The sequence below is a fragment of the Aulonocara stuartgranti genome (assembly GCF_965226115.1).
Source record: "Aulonocara stuartgranti genome assembly, chromosome: 22".
Classification (NCBI taxonomy): domain Eukaryota; kingdom Metazoa; phylum Chordata; class Actinopteri; order Cichliformes; family Cichlidae; genus Aulonocara; species Aulonocara stuartgranti.
The window spans coordinates 7,918,766-7,932,123 of NC_138957.1; the positions used below are offsets into that span (position 1 = coordinate 7,918,766).

At 42.2% G+C, this 13,358-nt stretch overlaps 1 protein-coding gene across 1 annotated transcript; it reads left to right on the forward strand.

Moving 5' to 3' along the window:
* The first annotated feature begins 1,283 nt into the window (after positions 1-1,283).
* Positions 1,284-13,357, forward strand: adck5 (aarF domain containing kinase 5). The gene is made up of 15 exons (XM_082520715.1): positions 1,284-1,393; positions 2,034-2,128; positions 2,220-2,369; positions 5,184-5,259; positions 6,691-6,891; positions 6,975-7,115; positions 8,268-8,381; positions 8,689-8,820; positions 10,039-10,122; positions 10,366-10,447; positions 11,092-11,170; positions 11,251-11,342; positions 11,434-11,686; positions 12,652-12,768; positions 12,839-13,357. Exons 1-15 carry the CDS (start codon positions 1,370-1,372, stop codon positions 12,939-12,941), a joined length of 1,743 nt encoding a protein of 580 aa, XP_082376841.1. The 5' UTR covers positions 1,284-1,369; the 3' UTR covers positions 12,942-13,357.
* The last annotated feature ends 1 nt before the right edge of the window (position 13,358 follows it).

A 13,358-nucleotide genomic window follows, 5' to 3' on the forward strand; every position in this document is an offset into this window, starting at 1 on the left:
TGAAGGAGGTTGTTATAAGTTTAAGAAAGCCTTAGGTTTGATTGTATAGGTTATACCGGCCCTCGAGGTATGTTAATATTTAACTTTCCAGGCTGAAGATGGGACTGAAGGAAGTCAGCAGGGGATATAGATGATGACCTTACAGGACAAGAACGTACCTCGCACTGTTCTAGCTACTCAGACGAAGAACTTAAGCACCTCCTTCCAGAGTGTTCCTTACAACTAACCGAGATGTTTCACTGCCCGATTTCTTTTTCACGCAGGTGTGAAAACGCCTTTCTTCTTATAGTTCACAATAAAAGCCATAGAAATAGTCTTGAAATACCAGCGATAAAACATAGCTTACACAAGTAGCTTCCGTTAACGTTTGGTTTTTAAAAATGATTTTATACTATGTTCTACAAATTATGAAATAGACATCATTTTCTTATTAAATGTATAAACGTTGTTGTGGGGTTAATGAAATAGAATCTTTTTTTTTCATTGAGGCAAAATTAGTAATTTAAAGGAACTCATGAAATTCCTGAAATTATATTTTAAATAAAATTATGTATATTGCACACCACGGGGCTTCTGTTACCTAACCTAGGTCACTGTCAGTAGGTGGATGCAGTAGGTCGTTGGATGGACTTAGCACTATTGTGGTTAAAGTTCTACAATCTATTTCCATCAATAAATAGACCTATTTGCTAAAGACAGGTTCTAGTTATTAACACAACGTGTGATGTTAAATTAAGTTTTCCTTTGCACATTTCTTAATTTTAGAAACACACACACACACACAGTGGAGGGAAGTATCTGCATTACACAGGAAGTTTCCCGATGATCCACATATTACATCCACCATGACTCGTCTCTCATATCATTGGCACTGTATCAGTGCAAAAGAGACAACGATAGTGCAAAGGTGGCCGAGGTGGTGGGAGCCAATCATAATTCAGATACACACATGTCCAGTGTTGGTAGGAACCAAAATTTCTGTGAGGTAGGGGGACCTTTGTGTGTCTTCAAGCAGGAGGTACGGGTGTGGTTTTAGGACGGATCTAATGAGTTAGATTTTTTTTCTAAAAGAATCACATCAGATAAGAAAAATGTGACTATTTTCAGTTATCTCAATAATAAATAAGTAAGAAATCTTTTCACTTGTAGTTTTTATTTGCACGGCCGAACGAGCTGTCAAAAAATAAACGGAAACTACAGTATGTGGGAGGGTACCATCTCGCATTGCGTTACCCTTTGGTTAAACATAAAGGGAACCAGTGTGCTGTTAGCAGTTTATGAAGGGGAAAGGTAAAGCGTTTACTGGTGGCTGCTGACACGGAATATTAATACGTCTCTTGGAGCGGGTCTGTTTTAATAACTCGGAAACATGATAGCGGAGAACTGTAAAGTGGTAAATAAATCGTATTTACTACACATTATTAACCCAATTCTCTCCAATTAGCAAGTTAATTGCTAGCCAGCTGCAATTGTTCCCGGTGTGTTGGCGTTTGTGTATATTATCTGAAGTTTAAACTAAATGCCAAGGCCGTGTTTCAAAACCATACTGCTACCTAGAGTGTTTTAAAGCTGGTTTTGACATGAGGTAAGAACACATTCAACACTGTTTCCAGCCATGATGTGAGTAGGAGAATGAGACTGCATGAGTGGATCGTGCGCGCTGGAACACTTGGGAGGATGGGGGTTGCTCAGGTCCCTGACCCCGCTGCCATGTGTGAATTCATTTATCAGCACTGGAAACATTTTGTCCCTCAAAAGCAAACTGCCAAGAACAACAAAGTCACAGTGAAGCTGCTCACGTTCGCCTTGAACCAGACGTTCTCGCTTCCCGTCCCTCGCGCGCACATTTTCTTGTTGTTCCTCAGAACACAGCGTCTGTCCTCTGGGCCCACACTTTACTTCGTGCCCTAAACCTCTTTACCTAACTCGGGGGGTTGGTTAATGTTCACTTAACCTGTGCAAACACAGAGTTCAGATGTGTCAGATGGAAGTGGCGCTGTAGTTCACTCATACACTGCTTTGTTTTTCTTCAGTTGACGTTATGTCTGCATCAACTGGCTCTCCTCCGAAGAGCTCCGCTTCCTGGATCTTCATCCCTCCCAGCAAGGCGATCTTTCAGTTCACTCAGGTAGCAGACAGCTGAGGACTGTAGATGAGCTTCAGGCTATGCTCAAGTCTGCATGCAATGAGACTGTATGTGTGTGTTTTAAATCTTGCAGAGATGCTAAGCGCAGAGGCTTGTTATGGAAGACGCTCGTTGGCCTCTCTGTTGGCGTTCCTGTGGCGGTGAGCATCAAGTATGCCGTATCGCAGCCCAGACAGAGGAGACAGATGAGGATTGTGATTGAAGGGTTTGGCCGCTTCTGCAGGTTTGTATGGATGTCATTATCAGCATCATTAGATTCTAACACGTGTTCAGTCTGAGGCTGTGAAATGGTCTCTAAATGGTGACTTCTTATCTATTAAACTTGCACATTAGATTTGTATATCTAATAGTGTTCTCTAAGTATTGTCAGGAACATTAGCTAAAGTAGGTCATTTTTTTCATGAATGGATAAAAGCAAAAGAAACAAAAATATCCTGACAACATTTCCTTTTATGGAAAGCGATAATTTTATCCCTCTTATAAGGTTGTAAATTCCATCTCATTACTTTTAGTTTTTGGGTTACACCACAAGACTGAGAGCAGGGTGGAGACGGGCAGGAGCAGATGTGTGGCCAAAGTCAATGTATTCATTAAGCCAAAATGGCTTCTGTTTTGCCTCATTTATTATTCCACCAAGAGGTTACGTTTTTACTGTCCGTGTCATTCATTCTGTCTGTAAACATAACAGCCCAAAAAGTTAAGACTGAACTCTGATGAAACTTTGGGGGTGTAGAGTGGGGTCATGTTAGCTTTGCATCCACTAAGCTATTCAAGGTCAGCTTCATTGGTCAAAACCTGACAAAAAGCCTGATGGAAACTTAGAAACTGTTATTCTTGCTAGTGTGGTGTGTTTTATCAAGATGTATAAAATCTACTTTATAAAGACTGAAAGTATCAAAGTTGTTATATTGATGTGAAGCTCAAAGGCCCCATAGAGCTGTTTGAAACGGTGTTTCTTACTGCCATTGTTTGTATTGACAAACATATCGGCATATAGGAAATGATTTATTGGCATTCTAAGTACCTCTTAACTTTGGACATCTGATCTCTTCTTAAAGGTCAAATGAGGTATAAATATTATAAAAATCTGTTATCCTTTAAACTTTGCTTAAACTTCAGTTGCTTTTGTTTGTATTGGCAACATTTAGGAAGTGATATGGGTATATGACGATTCTAACTATCACTCTGCATTTAAATATTGACCTTTGACCTCACTTTTACGTTTCACATCTGCCTTTTTTCAAGTTGACCCCAGAATGTGTTTCATCCTTAAATAAGGCATTGCCAAGAGAAAGAGAGCTACCTAACTCAAGGGACGAACTAGTGTTGTCTATGCATAACAGACAACTTTATGTTACTGGCAGCCTGTTGCTGTGTAGTGTGTCCTTAAAGATTTGAGGAAACTGAATGCTGTGAGAAGGTCATGTCCTTAAAGAAGACCTGAGACAGCATCTGTGAGCTACATCGGGCCCTTCAGTTGGTGCATCTGTTCTCTGAAGCCTCCTCAGAAGTGGTCTCAGTGGAAGGATGGCCAAATTACACAAGAACTCAACTGAAAATGCATCAAGTCTGATGAATCTAGTCCTCACTGGACTGTATGGAGGATCTTGGGAGACAGACTACAACAGTATGACTGTAAAACATGGTGGAAGCTCTGTCATGTTTTGGGGCTGCATTTCAGCTAGTGGGGTTGGGGATCTTTTTAAAAGTTATGGATTGTACATGTAGAAAAGTGCCATCTGATTTTGGAAACCACTGTGGGAAGAGTCAAATTGTTTATGGCCTCATTTTCAGCACAATGATCCCAAACACAGTGCCGTAAAATACCTGGACAGTGTTCTGTTGTGTGTTTATTCCATCAGTCATGGATCGGCCCCCCCAGAGCCTAGACCTCAGCTTTCTTAAAGCATTAAAGCAATGTGGGAACATCCTGATACAGAACAGTAGCCAACATTCAAAGAAGAGCTTTGACTGTCCTTCAAGAAACCTGCAGAACTAGTCCCAAAGACTACTTGAAGAAACTGCAAGAAAGTTGACGTACAAGAGTTCAGGCTGTGTGGAAGAATAAAGCTGGCTGTGTTAAATGTTGAGGTTCAAGCTTGTTACAATTATACAAACTCTGTTTTTTCCTTCTTTGCTGTATTTACATGTATGTTTGCACGTTTCAATAAATCGCTGCTCCCCTTCCCGAGTTTCTTAGCAACACTTCCGCGCAGCGCTGTCTGTGCCTAGAAGCCATTAGCACTGGGCTTAATTGACCCATTCTTACCAATCAGAAGATCGATGCATTGATCCCTGATTTTTCCAGTCCATGTGCTGAGATGTCCTTGAGCAAGATATTGAACCCCAGTGTATCCGTGCAAGTGCATGCTTAGATAAAAGTGACATCTTTGAGTTTTCAACCGAGTAGAAATGCAGAACACACTTTTACCAAATGCTGCTAATAGGAAATCCAATCGTAGATGTTTTCTCTCTATTTTATAAGCTGCAGATATCTTTGAGCTGATGCTAGATTATTTAAGTTGATTTCCAGATCCCCTTCCTCACACAACCCTTAACGGATCAGTATGTACTTCCAGCGTGGAACCAGAAATCTCATGCAAATGCTTAAACCGTTACACCGCAGAACCATTGGTGCTGCTTAAATGAAATTAACAAGATAATATGTATGAAAACATGAGGGCAGAGAATGACTCTGCTGTATTGCAGCAGCCTATGTGTGTGGAGCCTAGTGGTAAATGAAGAGCACATGATTTTTATTACACTAGTGCTGTGTCACTGTATTTGAAGTACACTTTTGCTTTATTCTAACTTGCTGGAAGTGTAACAATTTGCCTTTCTCGGATCAGTTCAGACAGACTACATTTTTAAGAACATTTTGCAATCCTCACTTTTTTTCTCACTAATCTTTATTATAGAAAAACGATCTTCTTACCGCTGATCGTGTTAGGAATCGTCATCACATGCTAGCAACTCTGTTTATTTGTAAGTCAGACCTTTCAGTTCCAGTAATCATCAGATATGTGTGTGTCCTCAGATCTCTCTCTGTGGGACTCTTCATTTCCGCTGACTACTGGTGGACCACCAACGTGCTGCTTCATGGAATAGATGAGGTCAGTTTGTTTTTAGAGTGGGTAATATGGATTGACCCACTCTAAGCTTTGGCTGAAGCTCTGACAGACCAAGGATTTCTTCATGACACCTAATGCCAGGGTCAGTGTGTCGTTGCCAAGCCTGCAGACGTCTGTGTCCTGCTGCATGGATATGCTTCCCCAGATATCACTGACCCACTGAACAGTGGTACAGACAGCAAAATGTTCTTCAGATCCTTTTATGTCTGTCACATGTGCTCAGGGTGAACCTGCTCTCTCTGTGAAAAGTGCAAGGAATCAGTGGTGGAGCTGCCAATTCTGGTATTCTGTGGCATATGTCAGTCTCCGTGGTGCCAGGGAGTGAGCGCAGGGCCCACTGGAGGATGTCGACCCCTCAGGCCACCCTTATGAACCCATACAAGGTTCCCATGGCAATGACTTCAGCTTCCAGGCCCCTCTTCTGTGAAACCAGCTCCTAGTCTAGATTCTGGAGACAGACACCCTCCCTACTTTCAAGATCAGGTTTAAAACTTTTGATAAAGCTTATAGTTAAACCTGGATCAGGTGACCCTGAATCCTCCCTTAGTTATGCTGCAATACTTTCAGACTACTGCGGGCTTGTCATGGTGCACTCAGCATTTCTTCTTCACTGTGTTTATACCCCACTCTGCATTTCCACAGTGTGTGTTTTGTCCTGTCCTCCTGTTTGTTTTTGGGTTTTTCCTTCCCAGTGTCCCCAAGTGCTTAATCAAAAGGGGGGTGTTTTTTCTGTATTGTTTTAGGGTCTTTACCTGACAGTATAAATGCACCTTGAGGTTGCTGTTACTGTCATTTGGTGCGTTTATAATAAAAATGTAATTAAATAAAGTCTGTTTCTAATTGTTTCTGTCCTGTTGGAGGTCATTTTGTAGCTCTGGGCCTTCTATGGTCCTCTCCAGCTCTCCTAGAGTAACTGCCTTTCTCCTAGAATCTCCTCTGTGCTCTTGACAGGTTTGCAAACAAACCTTCTGGCAATGGGACTTATTGATGTTCCATGCTGGAGGTTTTGAACTACCTTTGCAGCCTCTGTAGGGTCCAGGTATCGCCCCAGCAGTGACACTGACACTAGCTAAATGCAAAAGTAGTCAAAAAACAGAAAAGATGAGGAGGTAAAAATGTCAGTGGCCACTTATAAAGCCATTCCTGGTTTGGGGGCCTGTTTTTAATTTCATTAACACCACCTTCTGCTGCTTGACTGGCCACATCAACATCCCAGAAGCTTCACTGAATTGATGCTATTCTCTCATTAAAATGTGCCCCTTTCATTTTTAGAGTACATGTACATTATTTTCTCCCTTCAGTCACTTTATTACATGTGGGGTCCAAGCTTCATGTGAACTAGAAGGAACTAGTTAGCATTGATTTTTAGCACTGATGGCGTTAATGCTTTCTGTACGTGTATCTTCCTGTTAGAGCAATCCATCCTACGTGACTGAGATGTCAGCTTGCCACCAGAGGGCAGCAGAGTCCATCGTGGAAGGAGCCATAAAGAATGGAGGCCTGTACATTAAGCTTGGCCAAGGCCTGTGTGCCTTCAATCACCTGCTACCCCCTGAGTACATCCACACCCTGCAAGTACTAGAAGACAAAGCTCTAAACAGGAGGTACAAAGAGGTGAGCAGTGCAGCACAAGCAAAGCACAGGACTCGTGAAAGAGGACTGAGTGACACTGGTCAGGATGTGTCTGTCTTTAACAGGTGGACGCTCTCTTTGAAGAAGACTTCAACAAGACCCCTGATAAGCTTTTTAAAGCATTTGACTATGAGCCCATTGCTGCTGCCAGCTTAGCTCAGGTTCATAAAGCCCTGCTGTTTGATGGGACTCCGGTCGCTGTGAAGGTGAGCTGCTGAAATCACTGGTCAAGTTACTTGAAAAAAGTAATCAGTAACTAGTTACTGATACTTCCCCAAAAAAGTAATCCCGTTACTTTACTGATTACTTATTTTCAAAAGTAATTCATTACTTAGTTACTTTTTAAAAACACGATTTACAACCTGAAGAGATGATAAAGCGATAGATCTTTCAGCCCAATTCTACTTTTTCTGCATAATCCATCATACAAAATGTAATCAAATGGAAAAGTCTCTTTTTAAAACTTGTTTTATTAGTTTTAATCTTTTAACTTTATGCATCAAGCAAATATTAAATTATATGCAACATTCTCTGACTTGAATAAATTAGTTTAACATTTAAACCTATTTTCTGCACATTCCAGCACATAAAATAAAATATTTTTTGTGTTTACACTCAGTCTTTCAAATAGATGCAAGTAAAACACAGCAGAAAATAAATAAAGTCAAAGACTCAGCAGTCCTGTTGCTCTATTTTCACCTGTAAAGCAGGAGTAGGGTAGGCGGAGGTTTACCCTGGTGCAGGTGTGCCGCGGTCAGTTGAAGAATCCGCGAGTTTCTCTGTGAGTTTCCCATTAGTCATTGCGCACTCGGTGCTTGTTGGAAGTTTAGGGGTTTTTTCGCTGTAAAAAGAAGTTTTCTTCCCACGCACAACGGACGCTAATGTTTTTGTCACTTTTTATGGAATCAAACTCAAAGTAAGGTCAGTACTTCCACGCTTTAAACGCTGCACGCTCATACTCTCTCCCACAATCGATATATGATCCATTGTTGATCTGCACACAGCTGTTGTCACCAACGGCGCACTCGCTTACGTCACTGTCATGAGACATTCTCGCAAAAAATCACGGTTTTAGTGACGCAGCGTTCCTACAGGAAAGTAACGGTAATCTAATTACCGATTTTGCAATAGTAATCCCTTACTTTACTCGTTACTTGAAAAAAGTAATCAGATTACTGTAACGTGTTACAAGTAACGCGGTACTGCCCATCTCTGCTGTTAACATTTTAAATGACCTCACTATAGCAGTGAAGCATGAGCCTCATGAAACAATGATTCAGTTATATCTGAGGTTTTATTTTTGGTTATGGGAAAGTTTGGTCCTGACTTTTAATAGTTTCTCGTCGTGTTTCACACAGGTGCAGTTCATTGACCTCAGGGATCGCTTTGATGGAGATATCCGAACATTGGAGATCCTGCTGGATATTATTAAGTTCATGCACCCCAGTTTTGGGTTCCGATGGGTCCTTAAGGTCAGAAAGTGTCTGTATGACTTGACCGATTCACTCGATGTTCTAAACCCAGGGTGTCCAACTTCAGGCCTCGAGGACCGGTGTCCTGCAGGTTTTAGATGTGCCCTTGATCCAACACAGCTGATTTAAATGGCTAAATTACCTCCTCAACATCTCTTGAAGTTCTCCAGAGGCCTGTTAATAAACTCATTTGAGTCAGGATGATATCTAAAACCCGCAGAACACTGGCCCTTGAGGCCTGGAGTTCACCACAGTTTTCTGTTTAGAAAACTTCAGAAGTTACAGAGTTTTATTGTAATTTGTGTAGGACTTGAAGGGAACACTGGCTCAGGAGCTGGACTTTGAGAATGAGGCCAGGAACTCTGAGAGGTGCGCAGAGGAGCTGAAACACTTTAAATTTGTGGTTGTACCTAAAGTCTTCTGGGAGCAAACCAGCAAGGTGAAGTTGCTGTCAGTGGTACATAGTAGTGCTGGGCGATATGGAAAAAATATTTATCACGATAGGAATTATTTTATACGACGATAACGATATATATCACAATGTACCACCTGACCTGTGGTCATCTGGAAAGTACGCAGTCTGTAAACAGCGAGCGCAGAGGGTGCAGTCTTTGTTAATGAAACGGATGGTTACGCTCATGTAGGGCTGCGTATCTCTGCTCGTCACCGTCCAGGCCAGTCGTCAAGGCATAATGCACAACACTGCAAACATCCTTCTCTACTTCGGGCCGGCATGCGTCATAAGCGAGGCAACTCGACTTTATTGAAGTGCTTACGACCGGACACAACGTACCTCGGATCAAGGACTTTGACGAGGTCACGAAAGCTGTCCTTCTCAACTACATAAACAGGGGCCATGCCTTTACAAATGTAACCCGAGATGGCTCCTGTGATTTGTTTATGGCGCTGGTACGTTTTCTCATAAGGGCCTTGTGTGAAAGACTGCTGTATCTTCGGCTGGCTATAGTTTTTCTTTTCCCAACTTGCTCCCATCGTTCCACAACTTGGTTTAGCTTGAATTTTCTAGATTCTTGAGTATTCCTTTTCGTGGACCTTCTGTAGGTGATAGAAGAGATTTGTTGTGTTGCCATCGGGTGCAGGAATAGTTTTGTAGCATAGCTTGCTTCTGCTCCGTGTTGGTGCTGTTGAACCCAAAATGTAACCAAATCACAGACGTACCCCCTCTTTTCGGTCAAAGTGCTTCTTCCTGGGCTGCCTGTGTAGCTGTCTCTGTCTGTTGCATGTCGGGGCATGAAACTGCAACATGTCGCACGTCCATCGTTTTGAGTTACCGTAAAGGATGTCACAAATCCGGGTGCATGTAAAGCAGCACCATGACGCAAAACCACAAGACGGAGTTTCTTTGCGAAAAATATCATTTTTTTTATACTTTATTTTCTCTTGCATAAAGTTAAGAGTATGTATAGTGAGAAGACAACACTAATATATTTGCCACAGGCTATTTAATGTTATATTTTATGTAATAATTTATAAAATTATGATAGAAACGACAGAAGACAAATGGCATGATAGACACTTTTCTATCGTCCACACGATATATATCGTCATATCGCCCAGCACTAGTACAGAATAAGTGCACAATAATACTGCTCGACTTCCATCAGCGTCCTCTTTATTTTTTCTCTCCAATACTCAGAGAGTGCTGACAGCAGAGTTTTGCAACGGCTGTAAAATCAACAGCGTGGAAGAAATAAAACGTCAAGGACTGAGTCTGAAAGATGTAAGCTGACGATACTCTAAATCCTCGAGTCACTCACCTCTTCTCACCCTCAACCAGTTGTGGCAGGTGGTTGCCCCTCCCTGAGCCCGATTGTGCTGGAGGTTTCTTCCTGTTAAAATACATTTTTCCTTCCCACTGCCGCCAAGTGCTTGTTATTGTTGGGTCTGTGCAACATAAACCACTTTGAGGCAACAGTTTTTGTGATTTGGTGCTATATAAAATAAATGTAGCTTTATTTTTCAGACTGCAGATAAACTGATCAGAACATTTGCTGAGCAGATATTCTACACGGGTTTTATCCATGCAGACCCTCACCCCGGGAATGGTAGGTACATCACATGGACTGTAGAGCACGGAGCCACTGGTGTTGTTACTCTGCATTTTTAAACCTCAGCATTAGTCTTTTGGTTTCCTCCATGTTGTTGTTGTTGTTCTTTTTAATGACCCAAAAAGGCTCATAATTTGGAATGAGGGTACATTTTAAACCCAACACTGGCTACCTTGTAAGGACAATCTTTACCTTATAGAAGTGATTCAATAAAGTCCTGTGATTTCACTCATTAAAACTGAAGCACAAACTTCCTGGATGCTCTGTTCCACATAACAGGACATGTTGTTTGTCAGTTAATTCCATTAAAATCTACGAAAGGCATCAACACAGCTGACAAAGAAGCCAGACACCTGTAAGCCTTAGAAAAATCCAAATGAGAAAAGTCACACACTTGAGTGTTTATTAAGAAACTTGTTTATAGCAGGGTTGTTAAATCAGTGGCTATGTGGGAAGTTTAATTCTTTAAAATTCTGAGATTTTTTGTTTTTACTTTATTTTTTTACAGTAACGTTCATAAACAAGTTCAAGTTGTTTACTCATGCTAAAAAAAACCATATACATATCATATGAAATGACATGAGTTAGTAACAGAGGTTCTAAAGAGAAGAAGTCACTCAAATTTGGATCATGTGTTGCAGTTCTCGTGAGGCGAGGTCCTGACAACAAGGCGGAGCTGGTGCTGTTGGACCACGGCTTGTACGAATACCTCAGCCAGCAGTAAGAAACTGATGAGTCGGCATGAGATACTCTCAGGTTTTTCTTCAGCTATCTGCTTTAACTCTGACCTTTGAACTTAGAGATCGAGAGGCCCTCTGTAAACTTTGGAGGTCCATAGTCCTCAGGGACGAGGCAGAAATGAAGCAGCAGTCCAGCGCCCTCGGGGTCAAAGGTCAGGACGCTTGACTTAAACGCCATGTTAACTTTGTTATGAACAAATGTGGGGATTAAAATCAAACACGAGGGCTCGTCGTCCTCTGCAGAGTACTTCCTCTTCTGCGAGATGCTGCTGCAGCAACCAATCAACATGCACAAGTTGGGTCTGTCCAACATCCTGAGCAAGGAGGAGACGGCCTACATGCGTGAGATGGCCGTCCACCGCTTCGAGAGCATCATGCAGGTGCTGAAGTCGATGCCTCGGCCCATGCTGCTGGTGTTCAGGAACATCAACACGGTGCGGAGCATCAACATCAGACTGGGGGCGCCGGTGGACCGCTACTTTGTCATGGCCAAGAGGTAAACACCCTAACACAACATCTCAGGGGTCAGGGCCATTAAGGATGAGATCAGATTGTGTAAAGCAATATTTCTTTTGGGAATGTCAGTCGGTACTTAGCTTTAAATTAGTGGGTATGCTGCGTGTTGCCCCTGTGTGGATACAGCTGCAAGCATCAGCTAATGAGTGTGCACACCACAGTTTCACCCGTATACGTCACTTCTGACTCCAAAAATCATCAGCCAAAAACCCTAATGCACAGACACCAGTAGGTGATGGCTTATGACTCTGTCCATCTGTTATCTACAGTCTGTTTAAAACACCTGATGCCTGGAAGTATTCAAACAATAAAGAGCGTAATGAGTCAATGTCTGCTGGGCAGTTAGTGTGAACCCTGAGTAAGCAGAACCCAAAGTGAGCCCCACACACACTCAAAGAAAACCAGGCCTCAGGATCGATACGTTTGTCCTTATTTGGATTTTTTGAGACGCTTTGAACTTTATTCTGTGCTTATCAAAGAAAAATGTCCCCACACGGTTGGTCAAAAAGCACTATGGATTTCTAGTTCAGGACCTTGCATTAATAACAAAGGCACGTGACCTCTATAGGACAAAGTTTTGTGAAGAAATAAAAACCGATCAATGCACCGCATTGAACTCCATCGCACACTGTTGAAGTTCACACTTCCACAGTCAGCTCATTTTCCAGCATGAAAGTTATAATAGAAATTTTCCCAGAGCGCAAAGTTTGTTTGAGCAAAAATGCAGAATTTTAAACCTGACGCTGATGTTAGGGCTGAATTACATGTTTATTTTTAAATGTAATTTTGTGTCTCGGTGACCATTAAAGTTGATTAAAACAATACTTTAAAATATCTGCCTCAAGAAGTGCTGTGAGTGATAATCTTTTGTGAAGCCTCCACATCTCCAGCAGAATGTCGTAAAGGTTTGCAGATCTTGTGCATGTCTCTTTTTCTCATCAACAGCGCCGTGCGAGGCTGGGGGAAGATTCAGGCTGAGAAGGTCGGCGTCCTCCCCCAGCTTTGGCTCTTCCGCTGGGGGAGGACTGCATGGGAGAGCGCCAAGTTTGAAGTTGCTCTGAGGTGTGCAATAATTAAAGAAATTATATGTTCTGTGATTGGAGCCACTGAGCTGATTAGATTACTTTTACAGATCAGAGATGGCAGTGATGAGCCTGACACGTGCGGTCCTGGCGCTGCTCCAGTACTTGGGCCTCCTATCGCTGGACTCCGACTTGTACGAGTACCTGAAATAGCGCGCAAGCGTCTCACTACAAAGGATTCATTCCAAGCACAAGTGAACACAGCTCATCAGTGAGCCTTTTGCTGCTCAAGCAGCTCCGAGTGCTGGTGGTTTACGTTGCTGCTCGACCGTGAGCAACGTTCCCACCAAACCACCTTCAGGGTCTGCTGGGGGAGAATGTGCTCCACTGCAGGACTGGAAGCATCCGTTCCAGGGCGAGAGGAGCAACACCACCAATGGGACTTTTAAGTAATTAAATCTTATTTATTTTAAGAGTAATTTTGGGAAACCAAATCCAATGAGGTTTTTAACCTGCAGGTTTTTTAATGAAGCAGACATTTTCTCAGTTATTCTGTCAGACAGTATTTTGTCCAGTACCACCTGACTGTTTAAATTATGAGAACATGGTAATAAAACACGAAGAAATCAC